This window comes from Ornithodoros turicata, chromosome 1 (assembly GCF_037126465.1).
Source record: "Ornithodoros turicata isolate Travis chromosome 1, ASM3712646v1, whole genome shotgun sequence".
Lineage (NCBI taxonomy): Eukaryota > Metazoa > Arthropoda > Arachnida > Ixodida > Argasidae > Ornithodoros > Ornithodoros turicata.
In genome coordinates this window covers 131947082-131973052 of record NC_088201.1, presented here as the reverse complement: position 1 = coordinate 131973052, position 25971 = coordinate 131947082, and the positions used below count along the sequence as shown (strand labels likewise).

General features: G+C 46.3%; 1 protein-coding gene across 2 annotated transcripts in view; it reads right to left on the bottom strand.

Annotated features, from left to right (window-relative positions):
* The window catches only part of LOC135378604 (phospholipid-transporting ATPase ABCA3-like), a 324578-nt gene that overhangs the window by 252847 nt on the left and 45760 nt on the right, over positions 1–25971 (bottom strand). For both annotated transcript variants that reach the window (XM_064611676.1, XM_064611677.1), the window contains exons 3-5: positions 12669–12911; positions 9443–9534; positions 9220–9369 (exon numbers count right to left, since the gene is read on the bottom strand). In XM_064611676.1, coding sequence (XP_064467746.1) covers positions 9220–9369; positions 9443–9534; positions 12669–12911 — 485 coding nt within the window. The remainder of the gene's footprint in view (positions 1–9219; positions 9370–9442; positions 9535–12668; positions 12912–25971) is intronic.

Below are 25971 nucleotides of genomic sequence, written 5' to 3'. Positions count from 1 at the left end.
TACCGGTATTGGTTCACAATTTGGCCTATGACATCAGTTCTGCTTCGTGGTTTCCACGACATGAAGTGGAAAACACCACCCAAACTTATTGCAACAAGTAGTGAAAAAATACGGAACTTTGAGTATGGTAATTTCATTTTCCGTGACACTACTCAATATTTGAATCAATCACTGTCCTGTCTTGTTGACAGTTTAATGGTTTCTGAGGGTGTTCAAGCATTCAAGTGTCTGAAGCAGGTATATGGCGAAGATTTTCTTCGTCTGACTCGGAAAGGTGTCTTTCCATATTCCTACATTAAGAGCTTTGATGTGTACAAAAAAGAAAGTCTTCCACCCAAGGAAGCTTTTTTTAACCAGGACACCTGTGAGCGACGATGACTATGCCTATGCACAGGATATATTTAATCACTTTTCTTGCAGGACCCTCACCGATTACAACAACCTTTATTTGTTATGTGACACATTGTTGTTGTTGGATGTAATGCAGCATTTTAGGTTTCTATCCTTGAAGACGTATGGATTGGAAGTGCTTCGCTTTGTGAGTTTCCCCGGTTTCAGCTGGCAAGCTGCTCTGAAGCACACTTCGGCGGAAATAGAGCTCTTCACTGATGAAGAAATTTACCGTACGATTGAGGGCTCCATTCGTGGAGGTATTTGCCAACAATCGAAACGCTATGCTCGAGCTAACAATAAGGATTGCCCTGATTACGATGAAGAAAGACCATCGAGCTATTTGGCCTACAATGATGCCAATTCTTTGTATGGTGGTTGTCTCACAAAGTGCCTTCCAGTTGGAGGGTTCGAATGGGTGCCTGAAGAAAAGTTCTCAAGTATCAATTTTGTTAATCACCCAGAGGATGCAGCTATCGGTTATATATATGTATGTGATCTAGTATACACTCCAGAGTTGCATGAGAAGACACGGTATTTCCCGCTGGCGCCGCTCAAGCAGAAGGTGGACTCAAGTTGGCTGTCAACATACCAACATCAACTAATTGAGCAGCTTAATTACAGGACATCCGCTCAAGAGAAGTTGCTTCTCACATGTATGGACAAAACAGGGTATGTTGTGCACTATCGCTTGCTGGGGTTGTACTATAGATTGGGTATGAAAGTGAGCAAGATCCATAAAATACTACAATTCAAGCAGAGCAAGATATTTGAACCATATATCATGATGAACATTGAGCGTCGTAGAGCAGCACAAACAGAGTTTGAGAAGAGCTTGATGAAGCTCTCTATAAATAGTATCTTTGGAAGAAGTCTTCTTAATCCTTCTCGTTTCAGGAACATTAAGGTAGCCTTTAGTCTAGAGGAAGCTGAGCGGTACAGCAGTTCAAATGACTGTGTTCACTTCGAAATTCTCTCTGAGAATTGTGTGCTGTACGAATTGAAAAAAAAAGAACTATCAAATGTAACTTCCCATTGCAGATTGGATTCTGCGTGCTTGAGCACTCGAAGTATGTCATGTATGAGTTCCTCTATTGTACTCTACAGAGCAAGCTCTCCTGTACAGTCATTCCCATGTACACGGACACTGATAGTTTTATCCTAGAGTTGATGACTGACGATTATGAAGGTGAACTGAAGAAAATTGCAGATGAACATCTGGACCTGTCATCATATCCTGGAGATCATGCATTGTACAGTGACAAAAATAAGGGTAAGTTGTTTAGATTCAAGTGTGAGACTGGTGGTCGTATAATTGAGGAGGTAGTTGCTCTAAAGGCTAAAATGTATTCGATAAAGTTGGTTGGTGATGATCAAATAGCTAGAGCAAAAGGAGTGAAGAAGGATATACTTCGCAAGCATTTGCTTCATGATGTGTACAAAAATGTGTTGTTCAATAGTGAAAAGGTATCTCATGTGCAAAGATCAATATGTAGCAAACGTCAGTGCATGTATACCTTGGAGAATACCAAGCTTGCTCTCATGCCCTATGATGATAAACGTTATCAATTCAATGCCATCGATTCATACCCTTATGGAAGCTGTCAAATCAAGGAAGAAAATGTGTAAGTATGTTCCATTCTCATGTTTTAATTGTCATCCTGTAGCATCTTTGTTGTCTTGTATGTTTCTTCTGTTTCAGGTGTGAAGGTTTTTCCGCTGGGGTTTTCTCCTTCACACAGATCGGTAACACAATTGGCAACATAAGTGGCAATCCCCCCAGCACCATTGGCTTTAATTGGCATTACTAAGCATCATTGGCTTTAATTGGCATTAATAAAATATTTTTCACTTGTACAAATGTGTATGTCTATTGCTTGCATGTCTTCAGGAGGAAAGTATGCTATGTTAAGTGCGGTAGGAAAACTCCCCGCTCGGGGATGTATTAAAAGATGTGGAAAGGGAATAAGATGTATTTTGCATGTTCATGCATGTTCAAACGCGAGAAGGAAACCCCTCTCTACGCGCGGGGCGGTCTTGGCTCGCGCTCCTCCTTGGGCGGAAAGTATCCTGCTCCAAATATCCTCCGATATCAGACGAGGAGGGTAGCGATGGTCGAATCTATCCATGTAGGGATAATCCTCCTACGTCTACTACTCATGGTACCTTGTAATTGCAAACAAGGAAACGAAGAGAAAGCAAACTGAACCCAACAGAGAAGCGTGTTTGAAAGACAAAAGAAGCGAAGAAGTTGACCCGCAGCTACCTGTCGTGATTAGGTGCCCTGGCTCCATACTCCAAGGGCGAGATTTTGCACGCACCCCTAAACGCGGTGTCTGCCGCACTGCTCATGTCGCTTCTCGAATTGGAACGCTGGCGAAATTTGCCTCGAACGGTATCTTTATTTTCGAAAGTAGCATGATGTAGACATGTTTCAGATGGAATTATGCCTCTGTGAAAGTTGCAACGTTTACCTCAGTGGAGCGGACAACGTCACGACCGAGTTGTACGTAACACGTGAAGATCGATTACTCGTTTAGTGAATTTGACTTCAATCAGTCTTATGCGAGCAAGTAATTTTTCTAGGTAAAATGAATATAATTTTGAGTGATCAGTTACACGACGAAGTGATTACTACGTTTTGCATAGTCTAAAGTTCCGCCAAGAGCCTCTCTCCCGCCATTCCAGTGCGAATATATTTGCTTTGAGCGTATTTCTCGCGCTTTGCTGGACTTTCGACGGGCATAACATCGTTTCCTTGGGTTCGTACTTGGACACGGCATTTTCCTTCTTTTCTGGGTGCTGTCTACACACCCAACGGAGAATAATGCAACTCCTCAGCACGAAATTCAGCCAAACGGACACAATATAACCGTACGATCAACAAAAATACACGCGGCAGGAACCTGCGTATACGGAATCACGCACGGGGCCAACGTTTCGTAAGTCAGGAAGGTCAGAGAACCGCTACGTGATCACGTGATCAGCACATAGGAACCCGTGCCATCTCTCGACAACCTCTTGCAACGCGAAGCTGCCGCTGGTTTCAAACGCGTACGGCAGATGGCGCTAGTCACCACATTTTCTGCATTTCTGTGTATTTAGGTGTACGATTTTGAACCACGCTAGTTTATTTATTATTCTTTCATTTGCGATAAAACTTTGGACATCACTCCTGCTGATAATTACCCGCCCGCTGATCATATTTTCAGCCGAGAATAGGTACAGAATAGCCTTTTATGGCAAGTGTAAAAGTAGCGTTTTTTTCTTAAATTTGATAGGGAATAATCAATTAATGACGCTTTACGCGAGTAAAAACGTTCTTGACTTTCCTTTGCATACTGTGCAACGTCACTTTGAAAAAAGATTGACAGCGCTATCTCTTTTCGTGTTCGCATCATCCTTGACTGAAAAACACAAAAAATATGGAAGATATGGTCGTCCTTCACGCTTTATAACGCCACAGCTGATCATCACATAAAAAAACGAGTTCTTGGCTTAGCTTGCCCAAAGAACAAGCTTTCCAACGGTACCAACATATTTCACGTAAGTTGCCGAGAAGCCGTGTAACCTTTGACTGAAAATTACACTTTTCGGGTGATGAGTGGGACCGTAGCCTTAAGAGTGCTGTAAAGTGAAGTGGTGAAAGAGATGTTTACGTCCAATACACCCTTTTTACACCCAATTCGAACGGGGAATGTTGTGTTAAAAATTGTGTTTTATCTCGTGAAAGAAAAATTATGCTGGTTTCACAGCTCCATTCAGCAAGTAATCACATTATAGACGACATCCTGAGTTAAAAACACCGTATTTAAATGGGAAGGATAGGTTCGGAATTTAGGTGGTGTGTGACTCGTTTGCGGCGTATACGTGTTAGTTGCAAAAACGCATTCCCGTCACCATTACAAACTTTTCCGTCCCACTACCCTTTACGAACGTGCCCCAACAAATTGTATTTCAATATATGATCCATTCGATACGCCAATATAGGCTACCGAGGGTGCCCAGTTCTCTTCAAACTTTGGCAGTCACGCGGGTACCACAGTGTTATTAAGCTAAGGAGGCGTGCCTGTCACGCATTGTGCTCCGGTATAGGTTGTACCTTAATTGGAACCACGGCGGGAACTCTGCTATGTTCAGGATGGTGCTTGGCATAGAAGCAAGAACGTCGAACTGTATGTCTCGGCATGCTGCCGCTGGAGCTTGTATTACACCAGCTATCAGAGCGGGGAATATTTGCCAGAAAACAACTTCATCCTAAAAAGTGTTTTGAATAGAATACTCCTCTATTAAGGGTGTTTTTGTTTTTAAACGTCCATTATAAGTGTTTTATGAGGAATACACCTGTGGCGGCCCGTGTGTGATGACGAAGACGTGCCTCTGCTGCCACGCGCTACGGCGCTGGCACGGCAGTTCTACCGGCACCGTCCTAGCGTGTGGCCACGCACATCTGCCCGCTGGGACATTCCATCATCGCCGGTCAGGACTCATGTAGAGGGACACCACCTCCTCTACATTTGGTGACCCGAACAACGAACACCATGTTCGGCGTAATTCGGCCAAGCACCATCCCAAATTACTGCAAGCCCACCTCCGAAGGTACGGTGCAACGTTCTACCGAGGAACCGCTAGGCGACGACGTCAATTCACCGCGGCTCCACTCATCGCAACGCCCGACCGCGCCACACCATGGTCCTACCCACCTTACCCATCTACCCAGATCACGTCGCCATGGTCTCGCACTCTGCGTCACGTCGCCACACGCTTCACGATGGCACTCCTCGGGCTACCACCAGCGGCACCTTCCCGAGCATCACGCTCCTGTACCGGTCGCGGTACGCCGCTGTCGACCGCGCCACCCGCATCTGCTACGCCAGCGGTCAAGGAACCCTGCCCGCCTCGCCTTCCCACCTGGCTTTTGTGCAACATAGTGGCAGTCCAGTCCATCCAATTGCGGTCAAGGGGCACCGGGACCAACGTTCCACCGGGGTCACGCACGGAGGCCACAGTGAGTTTTACTCCCGGTCTCCACGTGCTTCACGATGGTCCTCCCCGGCACTCTCCGTGGTGACAACACTACGAGCTCAACGCTCACGAACCGGTCGCGGTTCTGTCGCCCCACTCTCTTATCACTTCGGCCTACATGCATGCTCTCCGCTTTGGCCCGCCCCTGGAACCCTCCCGGCCAGCTCTTGTCCGCACCGTTCAGCCCGCCACTTCTGCCCACTCATCACAAGACGCAAGACCAGCCGTCCCTGTACTGCGTGTCGCCCGTCTTCCTCCTCTTCCTGTATCGACGCGGAATCTCAACCGCCAGCTCTACACCGCTCCGCGTCTGAGGGGGGGAGTGATGTGGCGGCCCGTGTGTGATGACGAAGACGTGCCTCTGCTGCCACGCGCTACGGCGCTGGCACGGCAGTTCTACCGGCACCGTCCTAGCGTGTGGCCACGCACATCTGCCCGCTGGGACGTTCCATCATCGCCGGTCAGGACTCATGTAGAGGGACACCACCTCCTCTACACACCTAATTAAGGGGTGTTTTAGAAAACACCCTTCATTCGGGTGTAAAGGCAACACCAAAAAGGTGTGCGCCATAGGACAAGCTATTTACACACAAAAATTGTAAAAGAGTTTACTGTGTAGCGATTTGGGAAAGTTTTGTGGTCGCTGTTATTAAGTGGGTCGTGCTAGAGACAAACACGTCAGTCTCCTAAAACGTGATACGATTTAGGTTTCATTGCAGGAATTGCGCTTCATATATTTTGCATACATTTCCCTTTTCTTATCTCTTCCGCTTTGTTCTTTCGTTTCTGTTTCTTGCGTTCTGCATCGGTCGTGTACTGATTGTGGCATAGTGAGGAGTAACACTCTTCAAATTATGTTTGCCTTACATGACACCAGTGTGTCCGTTTTGTGCTTTCATGAAAAGAAAAAAATCATGGTATGTGGAACCTGGAACTTCACTTTGCCTCATGCGCTTCGTGTGAATGTCATGGTTATAATCCTCTTCGAGCTTTACAGCGACAGCGGTTGAAGCAGGGGCTCCGTTCACTCGATCGGTTCACAACTGAGGCAATGGAGAAATTGAAACCAAAGAAATAATTCATTCATGGAAAGCAAATTCAACGTTGGGTAAGAATGTGGAATGCAATCTTCCGGCATCAAATTTACGTAGTTTACACGTGAAATTTCAACGCGCGGACCGCGCCGCGTCCATATAACGCATATTCCTTGCTGACCGAACAACAGCAAAGAGGGGAACGTTAGCGCGGCGCTGATTTTCTTTGCAAAAATTACACCACGAGGAATCTGGATTGCACAACGTATTTCCTGCCATAGTTTTACATCTGACATGGCAAACGTCCGCGTGGCAAATGCAACTTATCAATGCAACGTTGATTTCTCGCGTTTTGTCGTCTCTGTACACATTTGCATTACATCAACACACATTGTCATCTAGTCAGCATCTTTTATACGGGGGTTTCTTAATTAGGTGTGAGATAACAGCAAGCGAAAATAGCTTGCCTTTTTTATCATATTTGATATATTTTCATCGTTTTGTGCTGCTCTCTGGCGAAATATTTGCAGGCTAACATATCGGCTGTACAGCTCCACTCACGATATCGTAATGCCACAGACGACAGCCTGAATTAGCAACACGGCACCCGAGACAAAGGGGTGTCTATAATATCGGCGATCGATACACTCGATCTCGATCGATATCGATCGATATCGATACACTTTGACTTTGCAGATGTGTGGATAAATTGTGAAGACGTATTCTGGTCACAGTTGGAAATGCGTTACATCAAGCACGTGCCCCAACAATTTGCATTTCAGTATATGTTCCATCAAGTAGGCCAAGAAAGGCTAGAGGGATGCCCTACTGGCCTCCCAACCCGGAGCGCCCTAAAGTTAGCTGGCCCTGGCTTTAAAATTTAACAAAACAACATAGATTTCACATTCAGGTAACAGCAAGACAACCTAAATTTCGCGATTCACGTAGGGAAAAATAACGTAAATTTATCTAATCAGGTAGCTGGAAACAACGTAAACACTGCTATTCAGGTAGCAGCAAAACAACGTAAATCTCATGCTTCATGGCATTGTAAAAGTAACGTTACTTTGTTGCTGTGAATTTTCGTCTCTGGTCGACGATGCGGTACTTTGCATCTATGTTTAACCAGCGCGTGAATTACGTCGAATATCCGTTAGCTGACCAGTGCTAGTTTAACCTGTTTTCGGGGCGACATTTCCGACATCAAATCCACGTTCTCAGCTTTAACCTTGTGGATTGCAAACGCATTTTCTACGCTAAGTTTACGATGTTGCATTGACTGGGTCGCTTTTTCTAAATGGACCATTTTCAACAGAAATGGCGCCATCTTGCGCCGTGCTTGAGAACGGTTGAAAACGACCTCATGGAAGAGTGACTCGTGACACCGAGTAGCTTCCGTGGCGCGATTCATCTGGACACAAACCGAGTGCGCTTGTCAAGCTTCCACTGGCTTCTTTTGGGTATCGCACGATCAAGCCTCTTGCCAGCAAGCCTAAAGTCAAGCCCACGTGGAGCTCCCGATTCGTTTGCGTGGGCTCGGCCAAGTATCGACGCGCGCGCTCATTTTTGCCAATAACGAGCTAGCAAAAACTTCATCCGGATGTCACCGGAAGCCGGAAGTGGCGTTTGGCAATGAGTGACGCCCCAGCAATCAAGTGACTGCTGAGAATTGCAGTCTTGTGGTCTAGTATGCTACAAGCAGACTTGTACGTATCTTGAGTTCGTACTCAAAATACAGTATTTTAAATACTTTTCCCGCTACTTTGGTACTCTACTCAATACTTTTTGCGACAAGTATTTTTAATGTATTTAAAATACTTTTTTCGGTATTTGCTACTCAGTACTCAAAATACTTTCCTTTCCTCGTCAAGCCATATCCAGGACACTTCCCTTCGTGTCGAAATTTTCAGCTCACTGAAACTTAACCGCCTTTTTTCTTTCTTTTTTCTTTTTTTAGGAATTCGCGAATCTGTCATTTCTTGTACTATAAGCTGGTCCCACGCTTGGCCTTGCTTATCAATAGCCAACTTCGTCAGAAAACCGTTCCTATTCATATTTATTTCCTTGGTCACCAAAGCAATAAACACGCGTCAGAGGTTGAAAGACCCGAACGGACATACAGGAGGGATTACGAAGTGTTGGGTCAGAACATATCAACAAAGTTTACTTGGGTTCACCTAAGTTCACCAAACATTACTTGACACCAAGACCTTGCAAATAAAAGATAGCCTTCAGCATGGCTGATGAAGTTTATTCCTTTCATTTGTAAGACTACGTTCAGAATACGCGTTTCACTTACTGCACTAAAGTACTTTAAAGAGTACCTTAATTCCTTCTTAGAGTATTTAGTACTCTATTTTAAATACTTTTTACGTAGAGTGTTCAGTATCTTATTTTAGATACTTTTGCGCAGTATTTTGTACAAGTCCGGCTACAAGCGACCACTGTATTCGAGGTGCGTTTTTTTGTGCGCCGTGGCCACCTGCAGTTGCTGCATGTGGGTGCTTATGCACAGGCGTCGGTGCTCCTTTCGCTTGTCGGTCGTTAGTGTTTTTGCGTGCAGGAAAACGGTTCATGCCAATCTACCGGCACGCCAAGTTGCTTTGTGCTTTGCTGAACGGGACTAATCAAAAGGATAAGAAAAATGCGTGCTATGCGGTCAGGTTCTGTTTATTGAGTGTGAGCTGTTCATTGCAACTGACTATATACATTCGAAGCTGGGTCGATCGCTTCAACTTGAGCAAATCCAATACAAATCTCTCTCGCTTACCTTCATGCCAGTCTCAGTCTCCGTTACGATAACGCTCACGTGTGATGCGAAAGGAATAATGAATGCCAAGACGAATAGCACCAATGAAGTACCACATGCACTGGTTCGATCGAGCGGTAACTCCGGCTTGGGGAACCGCCTCGTTGCAACCTTGCAGAAAATACCTTTTTGGTCATAATTGGAACTAACAACGAGCTGTTGAAAAGGAACGTCGCTGATTTACCGTTGGAAGTGTGGCAGGGTCCTTGTTCTTCTTCATCGCAAGCCACGCTATATGTGCACGTTCCAGTTTCATTTGCAAAGAGGCAATACTATCTGTGATAAGAATACAAATGCATAGTAGTTATCGCGAAGGAGAGCAACTGTTCTCAGGCTGAATACACAAACAGACGGACACAAGCCTCAAGATGCCTAAGAACATGAACAATTGAAATATGGCAGACGTCGATTCCCGCCGCTCTCTGGCTCTTTCAATGACCGCAGCATTTCAATTGTTCATAGTAGTTAGGCTTCGTAAATTTTCTCCTCTCGCGCATATTTGTTTGACAGAGGTCAGTGTGACTCATACCGTAGAGGATTTATAACGATATAGTGCAAGCAACCTCGCCACTGAGATCATGCACGTACTATTTGATGGATTTTCCCCCTTGGTGTTTCTTTCTCGTTATTGCACTACTTATAATGGGTAGTACATGACATCTGCACATGTTTTTGTTTGAGATTGCGAATGATTGTACGGAAAGTGGGATGGATTCTGACACATAAGCAAAACCGCGTTTAATGCGCAACCGCATGAGGCGTTTCTCCAGCGTTTTATCCAGTGTCCTGCCGCGGCGTTTAGCGAGCGGCAGCCGGAGCGCCGTCCAACAATATAGGTAAGCCAGTCTCCCCTCGAAGTCCGAGGCGAATAGATATTCAGCGTTGGGGGAGGGGAGAGGTGGGGACGACGCGCGCCAATCAGGAATTAGCCTCGGGATAGGTCCATCTGGTCGCGCCAGTTTTCAGGAGTCACCATAGATGGCGGCACGCGAAATTGCTCGGGCTGCTCGATTGGATCACGTTGTGTGATCAGTGATGTGTGACGGTGGATTGGAATTTTGCATTGTCGCTCCTGATAGTTCCCCTGAATCGCGTCGCTATCTCAGTAAGAAAAAGTATTTTCACAGGAGGTATAAAAAACATGGGAACGCGGCTGACTACGAACAATTTGTTATTTTTCGCGCACGTTTGAAAAAAGCCGTTGTGCACGACCGCAGGTTGCACTTGAGCGCCGTTGAAGCGAATGTAAATGATAATCCTCGTAACTTCTGGAAGTGGCACAAACTTCAGAAACGTGGTCCGGTCATGTCGCCTTCTCTCAGTGACGGTCACGCCTTGTACTCTGACCCCCCAACCGTTGCAAAGATGTTTGCTGCGCAGTTTAGTTCGGTGTACGACGGTACCAGTAACACTACTGCTTCCGCTGATTTCAAGACCGCACCGTACACTGATGATTTGCCTACGTTTGTTATCACTGAGAGTGATGTAAGCAACGCGATCCGCAGGTTGAAACCCACAACAACACCTGGCCCTGATGGAATTCCAGCTATTTTTCTGAAAGCTTACTCTGATGTTGTTACACCTGTACTATCGTTTATTTATAACTTGTCACTGAGATGCAATAATTTCCCTAGTCACTGGAAGTCATCCGTTGTGATTCCTGTCCACAAGTCAGGAGACCGGCACATTGCGACCAACTACAGACCGATCAGTATTCTATGCGCGCCTTCTAAGGCGTTTGAGCACATCATATATACGCACTTGTCGTCGTTTTTCAAACGCGCAAGCTCGTTGACTCTCAACATGGCTTCATGGCAGGCAGATCTACGGTAACAAATTTGGTATCCTTCATGTCTTCCGTTGCCCCTGTCGTCAGTGCTCGCGGTCAGATTGATGTTGTCTACTTCGATGTGTCAAAAGCTTTCGATTTAATGAGTCACGGCCTCCTACTAGATAAGCTACGTACATCCGGTGTTTCTGACCCGCTTGTTGCATTCTTCGAGTCATACCTAAGTCAGCGTTCCTGTTCTGTTTTTGTCTCGGGCACGTACTCAGATGCATATGTTCCCACATCTGGGGTCCCTCAGGGATCCAACCTAGGTCCCCTGCTTTTTAATATATTTGTGAATGACATGTCATCCTGCCTCAAACATTCTACTCTACTTCAGTATGCGGATGATTTCAAATTAATGAAAGCGATCTCTTCGGTTTCCGACTGCTTACAGCTACAGGCAGATATATCCAGTATACTGTCATGGTGCAGTGCCAACGGTCTCAATATTAACAACGCAAAGACGAAGGTTGTCTCGTTCACACGCAAGACAAATATCTCTGTGTTTCGATACTTCTCCGACATTGAAATATGTCGTGTTGACTGTATCCGAGATTTAGGAGTTATTTTTGATGCCAAGCTGCTATTCCATGAACATGTCGCAGCGGTTCGTTCTTCCGCCCTTCGCACGCTGGGCCTCCTGTCATATACATGCAAAGAGTTTCAGACTCCTGCTGTCTTCGTTAAACTTTACAAGTCCTATGTTCTTCCCAGGCTTGAATATGCCTCTGTTGCTTGGAACGCACTTTCAGGTACTGATACAAAGCGTCTTGAGGCTGTACAAAAACGAGCGCTCCATATCATACACAATGTTTTTTTACGAAAAAAGTTATTGTATGACTATGACACACTATTGCAATATTTTCACCTTCACCCACTGGCCACACGTCGCTCTATCGCCGACGCCCTATTTCTGTACAAATGTGTCCATGCCCGTGTTGATTCGCCACTCCTGCTGAGCCTAAACTTTTGTGTTCCTAGCGCGGCTTTTCGTAATCCACCAGTCTTCTACGTTAAACGCTTCTGCCCCAGCGATCCAATTACCCGATGCCAAATTCTTCTGAACTCGCTTCCCCCCACATGTGATATTTTCCACGCCTCCAGCGCATCCCTTAAACGCGACGTTATTTCTTTCCTTCATCAGTGAATTTTCAATCGTGATATTCTTTCCTTTGTTTTGTACAGTATATCGTCTCATTCCATCCTATAACTTATGTGCTGTGCGTAATCTATGTATTGTAGTTTTGTTGCTGATATTTCATTGCGTGTACTGCGTGTTATACTTGTCTGTAAATATGTAAGTACGTATGCGTGTTATGTTTGTAATGTACCTCTGTTTGTATCCCACTGTATACGTATTATATATATGTCTGTACATAATTATTTGTGTGTTTATGTCTGTATTGTATCCACTGTGAGTTATGTGTATTGTGTGCGCCAACACCATGGCCTTAGCGGCCGTTCTTGGGCACTAATAAAAATTATTATTATTATTATTATAGACTGCTTGTGGCGTATTACTACATGTTCAACTGTACAGGAAGGAGTACATTAACAAAATCATATTGCAAAACATTACCTGTTTCCCTCCTGCCCATAAAGTTGAATTCAGGGTCGAACTTCTCAGCGAAATCAAATCTTCGTTTTACATGTTGGACGATGGTATAGTTGATGTTGGCGTTATCACCCGAGGAGGTCAAGAAAAAACACTGAACAGGACTCCCAGGGCACGATTTCTGAACCTCCTCGAAGGTTTCGAATCCTCTAATGGGCTGTACAGGTGGAGATCCAACGGGGTTGCTTGGAATCGCACTTGAATTCGCTGCAATCAGCAAAGAAAATACACCTTGTCACCGCATGCTTCATAACTTCTGTGTGGCAAACAGCACTGCCAGTACTTGCACCTTATCATACTGCATAGCTAATCGTTGATACAGCCCAAACGTAAGATTACATGTGCCTCCAAAGACTTCTGAACAAAACTTCAGAACTGCCAAGGAAAATGCTTGCAGCGTCGACCAGAGGCTGTGCCTTCTTTCTCGCAATGCGATGTATATTACTGCGTCAGTCCTGCTAAGTTTCGAAGACGAGTCTCCTGGGTCTTGAGGTTTAATTCCAATACGTTTCATGTACCTCCGGGCATCCAGAACTGCGCTCGGCATTCCTATGGCCTTATTTACGTCCAGCATATGTGCATTGCACATTGCGTGAATGATAAAAACATTTTCAAGACATGTAGAAACAAACACACGAAGATCAGACGGTGTTGAGAGTTTCTAGTTGACAGTTTAACCAAATTCAAAATGGATTAAAATGTGTTTTTGAAATTGTTCACACCTACCCTGTGGCTCTGGCCGTAACAGGCTGATAAAAGTAAACTGAACTCCTTTACCAGAGATGGGCAGCAACTGCATTTTTATAGTTTAACTACAACAAACTACTCCTTGAAATTATAGATTAACTGCTAGTGTAAACACGTTATAGCCCGAATAGTTAAAGCTAGAACGTAGTTTAACTACATTTTTAACTAGTACCAGTTTCGTGCACGGAGTGTAGCATAAAGTACACCGACGGTTTAAACAGGACGACGCGCTCTATGTGAAGTAGTACTACTGGACAGCATTAAAAGCCTTGAGTTTTAGTAGCCTGTGTTTTTTTTTCTTTTTTGCCTATCATTATCCATAGATTTTTACCACTTCGTATAATTACGTTGCAAGTTTCTGTTTATTGACTTTAGACCGGAGTGTTCCTTGTAGGCGGCAGTAACTTAACTACTGTAGTTAACTACAGAAGAGTGTAGTTTAACTACTAGTTACCATTACGTTCCCAGAGATAGTTTCTAACTATGTTTTTCTACTTGCCATCACTGTCATTTACATAGCCGTTCACTTGATCGCATGCACCCAGACACCTCATAGTAAAGGACTTCATGGACGCTATTTGACATCTAAGTTATGGGAAAGCTATTCTGTCCCACGAAGCTATCTTGATATAATCATCGCTCAAAGGAATATCGCCTCAAAACCATGCGGGATAATTTGCATGTTTGCGCACCGGTATTCCAAGCAAACGTAGCAGACATTTGGAAAATCGGCACAGCGAATAGCGAAAATCAATGGGTTGTTACATCACGGATGACATCTTTGCCAAATGAGGCGGACATATAAAAGGTCAACTGCTGACGAGAACACATAGGATATACCGATAGGCGCTGGCTACGCTGACGCCAGAGCTGAACGCCGATGTTGCTTCAAGGGCTTGTATCTAGCAAGTTACGGAACATGAGCAAAAATATTTTAGACTTGTTTGGCTATTGTGACTACTCTGACGTGCTGTACAATGCGAGAATGATGCAACAAATTTCGACTCACAAAGCCCGTGTGGTCCTAATTGCGACCCCTCGACAACAATCGCAAAGCTCACAAACCATCAGCAATTATTACATTACATGTCTATTAAGTTACATTCTAAAATAGCATAGGTTCCGCTGTCTCCGCAATACATCAACCAACGCACCTGAGGCAATGCAACCCAAAAGAGGATCGGGATTAGAACCATACGGAGTTTCTGGGCCTCAATTTTCATAGAACTGGTGCCCAACGGCTGGTTCCGGTACCGCTTCCCCGGGGAACACTTCGCAGATTTTAGCTATAGTGTTATTTCGTTTTGCCCGGTTGTTTTCTGACGTTGTCTGCGTTTTCAGCGAAGGTTCTTCTTACGGTGGTGTCACCCAAGAAGAAGCCCGACCTCAACGGTGACGAGGACGAACATACGCCGATGGCAGAGGACTTCATTCGGCAGATGGCGTCCTTCTGTACGCTACTGACGCAGCAGCTTGGTAGCAGTACGCATGCCGCCGAGCCGTCCCCGGACACATGTCCGGACACATGCCGCTGCGCGTTTACTAGCCGTTACCGTCATTTTCGGGCTACAGCGATCCCCAAGTCAGCGGAAGAGTAGCTGACAGACTTGAATGCTTACCAAACCGCCGCTGGGGTCACCGACGAGGTCACCCTGCGTGGAGTATTTCCCGCAGCTGCTTTATGTCGTAGGTCGCAATCCCCACGGATTCCGAACTATGACGGAATTTAAGCAGCTGTCTTCTAAGAGACAAAACACACTAAAACGACACAGAGGATACACGAAAAAAGGGGAAGGAAAATACGCGAGTTCGCCTACCGCGGTGTTAACAGAAAAACGAGAAGAGATAAAGGCACGTGGGTTGGATGAAGGGGAGAGGAATCAATCAGGCGGGTGTAGTCAGCCCCCAACAGCTCCCCGTAGAGCCCGTTGTCGGGGATAATTCACACAACACAGTGCAAGTGGCCAATCAGAATAGCTGTTTAGCGCCCTGAACCATCCAATCAGGGGCCTTCTCGTTCGACTCGCCGCTGGGCCGTTCCCGGCTTCCATCGACTTCTACTGGCTTTCGTGTCGAGCGTTCCAAAAAAACCGGAAAACAACTCTGGAATGTTGTGGCAAAAAAACAGACATTTATTGACGCATCACGTTGGCTCAGACGGATAAAAAATGAATAAGCGCAGCGCGTAAAGCGCCCTAACTGTCGCGTTTGCTAACACGCTGTGATCAAGTTCAAACTTGCAAAGCGCACACACACAGTCTATTCTTAATGACGAACAAGTTTGGCACAATCCTTTAGTTGCTTACAATACGTCGAGCAAACCTCAGCGAAGCAAAGTACGTCGGCTGCGGGCTTATCTTTGTTGCCACTGTGCTCGACATCAGACGGGTTCAACGCGGCTTCAACTGACGACAATATCCCAATATCTGATAGACTGCCCGATATCTGGGTGGAGAAGCAATGCAACACGCACAGATGCACACCATAACACAAGAGTAAGCCAGTCGCACACTTTTTAAGAAAAGACGACGTCATCAAGTCGTCTATTCGCAGCTGCCCACAGCTGCTGATGCACGCTGAGCCAACACGCAGACGCAGATGCGCTAGCGAGAAAGTAAGAAGAGTTAGTTCTGCGCGCAGTGATACTCTGTTTCCGGCCGCGACTGTGGGTAGCTGTCGGGGACTGGTGTAGTCGTGTACTCTCGTTCTCTAGTTATCTTGGTGTATTTCACACGTATTTCGAGGTATATCTAAACAGGTAGCGTAACCCCCATAGGCCACTGTCTTCAGAATGACGCCATGATAGAGACCGTCAGCGCCATCCATCCTTTGCGCGGACTCCTACGATTGTAAATAAATGACGTCAGAGATGACGCCAGCAGTATGAATAATAAGCAGTGCATAATTAGCCACGGCACGTTTACATTCGCGCACTTCGTTTGCGTTGTATTCCCTTTCCCTTTTCCTGACCGAAATATACCAATCACCCGGGGCAACAATAGCAGACGAGAACAGAGAAAAATAAATCATATCAGGTTTAATGACACGTATCAATTCGAAGGGCATACAGTTATCAGAGATTTTGCCAACTCCAAACAGAAGGTCATCGTGATGAACAATTGAGATTATGAAGGTTCACTTAAGGGTTATTTCTTACCTAGACCACGGTCCCTTGATAGCTTCATGGTCACGCAGCTTCTCCGTAACTCTATGGGGAAGCTCTGCCCAGGGACCGGAGCGCCCGCGTGGTGGCGCTGCCATCGGAACGCGGGAGAGAAATGCCTGCGTCTCCCATTACAGTAAACGTGCTTTGGCTGTAGTCGCGTGATAACTGTGTGCTAGCAGCATGCCAGAAACATGTTGTGTTACGAACTGTCGCTTTGGGTACCCGTGAGGTGGCAAGATATACATGTTCGCGTTTCCTGCGTATTCTGACAAGCGTGAGAATTGGAAACGTGCCGTTCCTCGCATTGATGGTGGGCAGTTCAGTTTTGACTTTCTTCACACACGTGTCTGCGAGAAGCACGACGAACTCGTCATCAACGGCGGTAAAGTGCTGTACAAGCGTGGAAGGCCAAAGCTTCGAGTAGATGCAGTGCCGCGCATATTCGACGGCTGCCGTCGTATCTGAGCACGCCGAAACCGTGAAGCCGTTCCGTCAGACAACGATCCCAGGGAAACAGACCCGTAAAAAGAAAGCGTATGCCGTCGACACCAACAACGAACTCAGTGCTTTTATGGAGAGAATCTTAAAGAAAATTGCTCGAGCAACTGTGGCTTTTCGTCAAGGGATATTAACTGGTGTAATAATCGTGTAATCGCGATCGACCGATCGCGTCAAATATTAAGCGGTCATGTAACTGTCTGCGATGAACTGTAGAAGGTCCTTTACGCGCTGAATAAAGTACGCATTACTAAAATTGTTTAGCATGGCACGATAAAAAGGCTGCTCGAGATTGATTCACGGGAGCATGTCGAATACATGGCGGTTCCTTTCAGCCTCGAAATAGAAATGAGGTCGACACGAAATGACTAAAACAAGAGATGAACGACAGGGACACAGCGGTTAAATTTCATTACATGTCTGAGTCAGTCGAGATCCTTTTAGACGCAATACTTTTGTCTTCATCAGCTTCGCGGCAACAATTGAGAGTAAGTCATCTGGTACCACGCCCGGTACAACGTGAGAGAGACTGGTGCGATTTCGATCGGCCGATCGCGTCAATTACTCCGTTATGGGCGCAGTAACTGTCCGCGATTAACTGTAGAGGGTCCTGTACCCGCTAAATAAAGTACAGATCAACTTACCACCGTGCCCTCTGCACATAAACGGCGCTAGAATCTCCAGTTGAGGGTTTGAAGATAGGAGACTCGCGACAATACATCCGTGCCACTCGAAGTGATCGGCAGCAGCTTTCACCAGAAAATAAAACCGAACAGAAAACTGCAACATAGCAGGAAGCCATCGCAACAAATAATTTTCTCGTGGAATGTTTGGAAAGGCGCAAAAACAACACTGCATCTGCCGCACCCATGACGAGCGGGAGATTCTACCGGGTTCCGATCGCTGCGCCACCACGCGGCTCCCGTTGTCCCTAGGCCAACTTTTTGACGGAGCTGCATGACCAGAAAGCTATCAAGGGACCGTGCCTAGACCGTGCATTTCTTTAATGAGTGGCCATAATGGGTTCATTTCAAAAAAACATGACATTGTTGGTGCACAGCTAATTTCTGCTAGCACTCACGAAATCTTGGCCGGTAGTGCCATGACGAAAACTTTTTTTCGCAGGGCCAGCAACAGCAGATGCATTGTATCCATCTGTTCACGCATATTTGGTCTACAGCTCCGAGATGTGAACGTCGCTTCCTGTTTAACCCCAAAAGTGCACGAACTCCGTATTACAATGCACGGACACACGGCACGGATACAGAGATACACGGATAAACAAGCCCACTGTGACACATGCGCAGGGGAGCAGGATACGGAAACGTACTCGCGCGGGTGTTAGATGACTTCGTATGTGTTCACGAATGGGCAATAGATAATTTTTTTCTACATTGAAACTATGGATAACCTATTAGTACACACACGCGCCATGCTCATGTTGCAATGTTATTTTGTTTACGACCGTACCTGTACTACCAACGCCTAGGTTCGCTCGCATCTCATGACGATCCCCTCGACGATGGGTCTGATTTGGTTTCCCGCTTGTTTTCGCTACCAGTTTAGATATACTTTGCGTATTTCATGCAGCAAACAGTCCGGAAGGTACGACATCGTCTGTGTGTTTTGCGTCGCGTCTTTTATAAGTACGAGTACGTACCAACCTGACCGGTCTCGGCTACAATGTTAACCAGCTGTTTCGGGAAGAGTTCGTCCCCCAGACTACATAATGCGTATATACGAAGAGCTCGCAGCCCGACTGCACAATAGTGACGGGACCTTTGGAACACATTCAGGCAGTACAAGAGCTGTACCAAAGAGCTGACCCCCTCGCGGACGAAAATGATAAGGTTGCACGCGTTAAACGCCAATGCCTGATTGGCGTGGAACCATTACAAACGTAGTCAAAGTTTTTCGTCCCTCTCTGATTTAGCCAAGGAACCCCACAGCACCCAGGCCGACCATATGGAGGAATCGGTACCGCACGCCACCTAGATCGGAGGAAACTCTCGAGCCTATTTGTGCATGAGGCGGACCGGCACAGGCCTGGAGGTGCAGACCCCTTGGCCTGCAAGACTGAGTAGCTGAGCATCGGCATGTCCTTCGAATCGCGCACTGGAGCTCAAGAAAAACCAGTAATGGTCATCGCGCAACATCAGACACCCGACACCACGTTCGGTCTGAGGAAGCAGCCCCATTAAGGCGGAATGTTACTAACGTCAGAATGCGACTAACGATATGTGTTAGAATATAAGGTACCCTATTATGCTGTCATCTCATGCCAAGACTGGAAGGTGACTCGGGTTCCAATCGGTATTGTCTGAGTGTTTTCACTGGGCTTTCCTCAAACACTATAAGACAAATGTCGGCACAGTTCCATGTGAAGTCGGTCCAATACGTCCTCCCCCCTTCCCCACCACCGAGCAGCATGTCGCCAGACAGGCAGGCAGACCGCTCGGAAATAGCCACCACCTTATAGTTGCATTTTCAAGGACACTTAATTGGCTAAGTACCACAAGCACAGACAACTATAAGGAGCCTATCTGCACCGCACTTCCTCCGAGCTCATGCTCATGCCGTCGAGAGGATGCGCTCATTTACCATGGCCGTAGAGTCTCCACCCCAGCATCGACGCAAGGAGGCGCTGGTATGCAAGCAGGCCAAGCGCTCCTGCGCTACGGTTAAGGGTGGCGATGCCTGCACACCAGGTAAGGGGGAATAGGAAACAAGGGAATAAGGAACAGGGGGAACAGAAAGGAAAAAAATGCTTTTGGAACTCCTCTTCACAACTCTACACAACCCTTCAACGACCCTTCACATAAACGAGATTTGGCCGAGGCAGACCACACTTAGTGACGACACAAACATGTAAGCCTCATACGCCAGGAAATCAACGAATGCAACAACTCAGGGAAAAGAGGCGCTGATGCCAGGAATCGAACCTGGGTCTTGTGATTTCCGGTAATCAGAAATAGGGTAATCCGGAAATCAGAAGACTCAGGTTCGATTCCTGGCGTCAGCGCCTCTTTTCCCTGAGTTGTTGCATTCGTTGACCCTTCACAGCCCTTCACACGACCCTACACAACGGTAACGCAAGACAGCATCCACAGGCAAACGAGGCTTTCGGGCTCCCTCCTATTCAGCTTGGCGGCGCAGTCTCGCAGTCTCATCCTTCTTTCGTTGCGGGTCCTCCCCACAGCTTTCATAGTCCATGGCGAGCCCACGCAGACACATCTGAGACTGTCGACCACCACAGATGCACCTGCCACTGCCGCCAGCTCTGCGCAACTCCCCATAGAGCCCATAGTATATGAAAATTCACACAACACTGGGAACACGGCCAATTAGAATACAGCGATTGCTCCCTCAATCCTCCAATCAAAAGTCTTTCCGTCCGGCTCGCAGCCGGGCCGGTTCTCGCTCTTGTTGCCTTCTGCTTTCCATACTGGCATGTACCGGCTACCCCTGACTTCTAGGTCTATTAGCTTTCATGCACACCGCAAGCTATTCCGTGGTTCCAAAACAACTGTGAAAAGTGTTGTAATGAACAGAAATTTATACTAACATAACCGGCAGGTTGACGCATTTACATGCACTGAGCGTACTGAGTTCATTGCGTAGCGGTTCCTGGAACACTGCAACAAAGTTCAAACTTGCAAAACGCACATATCGGCGCAGCCTATTCCCGACAACGAACAACTGTCACATACTTGCGCACAATCTCTTGATCATGATGTCCTCGCCTGCTATACGTCAAACATAAAATGATGCTGCTTCGTGAATCTTATTTTCTTGTCACCGTTATGCAAATCTGACGGCGTTCGAACGTGTTCATCGAACAAGAATTCGCGACAACACTTCAGTTTGAAATCCGATTGGCTGTTCGTAGACCAATGATCGTGTCGAGAAACAGTATACGGCACGATCAAAGACACCATAATACACGAATAACATGGCGAACGCACTTGCCTCCCAAAGAAAAACACCGCCGACCCGGCGTCCACCGTTCAAATTTCAAATGAGACCGCCGAGAGAGTATGCAGCACGCAGGCGAGGAAGCGCCGTTTTCAAATTCTGGGAACCAATCCGACCAATGAAGAAGCACGGATTGCTCTATGCACAGTAACGCGCATTCTGATACAGATTTTGCCAGAGAGCTGTGGGGGGCTGCTGCCGCAGCGCCGACGCCGCGTCGGGATATCCATGTGCCCTCTCCGCTTCCGTGGCTACAGACACAACACGCCGCGATTCTTGCCTAGCGAGGACACTATTGCTAACGCATTAAAAAACGTCGGGTGGCTTATCGTGAAGAGATAACAAGTGGATATGTTGTTGCTGCATTCTTTGAATTTATGTTAAAGGAATACAGAGGGCCATCCAAAAAAATTTCAGATTAAGACGTCTAATGAAAGTGTGTGTGTCATTTTACCGAATAGCGCGAAAGGTTTTGTTGTGTGCAGTTTGTTTCCCAGAAAAAAACTCACATAAACATGGCTCCGCGCGTTCACCCTTAACTCGGCTCTCCAGGTATAACGAGGGTGAGAAGGTAGGATCCCACGTCACCGATGACTTCATGAGGAGAACCCGTTCTGGTTCACCGGTCAGTGGGGGTCAGCGCCTTGTCCCTTTGCCGCCGTAAACCAGTTTTGCCAGTTCTCCCGGATAATTGGGGATAGAAGGAGCGGCCGAATCATTACCGAGCCAGGAGAAAGGCTTTTTCAGGACCCCGAACAGCCTAGTAGCAGACGACAGCGCAGTAGCAGACAACATTTCTCTAGACCAATCAGCGAGCGTTCTCCTTATAGCGCCAGCGCGAGGTTCCAGGCAGATCACAGGCTGGTACTGCTCTTCACCACCGTTGCGCACGGTCGCTTTTGCTTTTAAATTCAATTTCTGCGATAATTATGACTCTGTGGTATGAATTACTTCACATGGTGCATCTTACTGGCCTACTTAACAGTTTTATAGGAAGAAAACAGGGTGTTAAAAATTACTTCTGTGCTACTTTAATACCAATTCGGGGCTGCACGTGTCGTCAGACAACTGCGATCATGAGCGACGCCGCAGTGGTCGGATGTGTGGATCAATTTTGCCCAACTGAGGGTTAACCTGCAACGAAATCTCGACACACAGCACACCACATTTAGCGTCCCTCGCGGAAGATGGCGTATCTGAACAACTTGTATCCTTCAACCAAGTTGCCACTCTCCTCGGCCGGGTTTGAACGTGGGATCTTGGGATCAGCAGGTGGACCCGTAATTTATATTGCATCAAACACGTTGCATCGTAGTACATGTCGTAAACGTATTTGATGAGGCAGTCGTCAGTAAAGCACGGTACTTGTGGTAAAGCACTGCCCGATCCTATACGTATAGTCAGCCAGTGTCCGAAGCGACAAGGGGTTACCTGGGCCTGACTCAACCGTTGAAACCTTAGCTGTTTAACCGCACACTTAGCGGGCTTCCCTACTCTTGATCCCGGCCCGATACGATGTGACAGAATACGGATCACAAACCCTGACCCCAAGTCAGGTTCGAGAATCGTTGTGTGCAGAATTCGACTTGTGCTGTGAGCCTGTGAGCCACAGTATCGTTTTCAGAAAACTGTGTTGAAATGGTGTAATCCCCTGCGATTTGTTTCTGCTGATTTTTTCTATTGAAGCATTAAGATTCCGTAGTGGGCCCTCTCTTACCTTCGAAACACAATCCTGTCATACTATGGTTGCTAGACGTCGTCCTTATATGATAGGCTATTTCGAACGCGAGGAAACAAACACTGGAGGCAGGTTTATTAAAGAAAACAAAACGAAAGGTCAGCCAGCTCGGCTAGATTGCAAGGAATAGCCATTGTACTTAGTCTGACCAAATCTACCCGTACTTTACAGTCAGTGATTTATCGAGATCTCCTCCACTCCCTCCACCCTCTAAACCCAAATGTTTGGCGACAGGTTGTGGGTTCGATTCCGGCCGAGGACGTTATAAACTTGGTGGCAGCCTACAAGTTGCTTAGACACAACTTGTACGGAAGCGGCGATGATCTTCGCAGGACGAAAACTTTTCAAAACGGTAAATTGGACAACACTCCCGCAACTACCAAACCGCTCCTTTGTTCACAAGTATATTTGCTTAGACACGCCGTCTTTTGAATGGTCGTTAAGTACGCTGTGCCGTGTGCTGAGCTTTGGGCACACGTGAAAGGAGCCTCAGGTGGGAAAATTTGATCCACAGATCGACCACTGTCGCGTCGCTCATGATCATAGTTGTCTCACGATGTAAAGCAACAAATTATCAATTGCAAGAGATAAAAAGAACACCACGCAGTGGATAATTGTGAATAGTGGACTGCTAGTGAATATGTGAATAGTGGACTGCTAGTGAATATGTGAATAGTGGGCTTCTGAATAACGAACATGTGCATAGTGAATAGAGAGCTTGCGAGTAGAGCACCTGACAAGTAGTTTTTGGGGGTGGGGGTGAGAATTTATTATAGGAGTAGCAGAACAAGTCCGGAGGCGAGTTCAATTTCTCCTCTTTTTTTTTTTGTTACAAACAAACAAACAAACACCACGCAGCGAGCGACGACCTTATACTGTGCAAGAGCTCGTGGTGCAAGAGCTCCTGATAAGCCATCCATCGGCACTGTTCGGTTTCTTAGCCGGCGCGGTGCGAACCTCTGAATTTCACGGGAGATGTATGCGACTCGAAACACAAGGGTACTTCGGAGCCGCACAAAAATCCTTCCGCAAGGCGCGCAGCGAGCGTCAGCGCACCCATGTAAACAGTCTTACGTCACCGGGTGCCATTTCAGCGACCAAGCGCTCCCATGCATTGTTAATGCCAGTAAGCCCACCAGTCACCATACAGCTGCTCTTGGATAACATTTCTTATTGTTTTTATTGTTGCTACAACCAATGACGCCTTCGTTCATTTTGGTTATGTGTCTTTCTCATTTCTTCTGACAGACCGCCTTGTGATTTCATTTGTTTTTACAGCTACAGCTGTAAGTGACGAGTGTAGTTGTGGAACGCGTCACGGCAAAATGGCAAATTCATGAACTTCAGCAGCTTCTCTAGAGATGCGCGATGAATAAAATAAAGAAAAACATTGTGTTCCTTCACGATTTTTTTGCGGACGATCTATCGAACGGAGTTTTGTTCTGAAAACGGCTTTGGTATCTGGTGACCGAAGAGATCAGAAATCAGATGTTCTCATTGGAGCAACTTCGTAGCTTTTATGATTAAAAAGTTAATTATTGAAAGTTAATTAAGACATTGCCTTAGGAGTCTGCCAATGCCCTCCTAGGGAGTGCCCTTCAGCATATGCTATATTGCAATTGATTTCATCTCGGAAAAAGTGATAGATATCTTTTTAAAAAATATGTATACACTTAGCTGGGACACCCTGTGTATATATACAGGGTGTGTGCAGAAAAACATGACCCGCATTTTTACATGTAACTCGTTGTCTACTTAGCCGAGGAACTTCCGGTGGCGCACGACGGCGTATTTATGCGTGCGAAAGCTACAAAAAAATCCTGGAAGCCATACTCTGTGTAAAAAAATTAACTGAGCGCGAAAACATGGGCTTCCATGCATTAGAATAGGGCGGTCATGACAGTGCATGGTAGTGTATTTCGGTCTCATGAGAGTTATGTGCAGGCACCGCTAGGGGTACTGCCGATGAGCATCCATGTGGGACATCGTTTCGATTTATGCACCGATAGCTCACCTAGCGGTACTTGAACACAACTCTCCTACGTACACCACGTTGCCCTTTCACATACACCCTATTGTCCACCATGTTGCCCTATTCTGATGCACGGAAGCCGACGTTTTCGTTGTTCCGTTTATTTTTTAAGCTGGGTATGGCTTCCACAATTTTTCTACAGATTTCGCACGCATAAATGCGCGGTCGTGCGCCACCGGAAGTTCCTCGGCTAAGTAGACAACGAGTTACATGTAAAAATGCGGGTCATGTTTTTCTGCACACACCCTGTATATATATATATATATGCCTTCTTTCTTGAACACATTGAACACATTATATGGTTACATAATTTAGAACAGTAACACATCATGCAAAAGTTATCCTAAGTTATCCTTGCGTGTGATTTAAAATTCCCGAACATAAATTAGAAAACTTTAACCGGAGTTGGAGACTTCATGAATGGAAATTCACTGCTGAATATTGCCTTTCGCAATGAACTATATTAATACCCTTGTCACACGGGCAGTCTTAACTGAGGTTAAGGAAACCACGGTTACGCGTAACCGCGGTTTGCGACTGTCACACGGCTGGCGTAATCACCGTTAGCGCGCAAACCGCGGTTTGTGGTAACCGAGCTCGGCAACCTCGGTTGAGGGCAGCTAACCGAGAAAATGGCGGCGCCCGTTCCCGTTGTGTCAGGCGTGCTTTATGAAGAAACGTCCACTCAAAAGCGTATCATTCTGTCTGACTCAACAACGCAAGCCCTGGTGCGCATTTGGGAGGATAACCTCACAGCCTTGCGTTCGAATAGGCGCAACGTGCCCATTTACGCCGCGATGGCAGATCAACTGAATGCAGACTTGTACACGTTACCGAAAAAAAGGAACTAAATACCGTTACTCGTTACCACGAAAAAAAGGAACTAAATACGTTACCCGTTACCAAAGTAAGAAAAGGAACGCGTTCCCGTTACTCGATAGTAACGAGTTACTTTTACGCAGAGTTCGAGGTAACTCGTTACAAGTAACTCGTTACTGTAACTAAGTTCCTTTTATTTGGTAACTTGTAACTTAACTCGGTACTTTTGCGCCCTGGTAACTTTCAGAGGAACTCGTTCCTTTTTCAGGTAACTTTGCCGAAGTAACTTAAG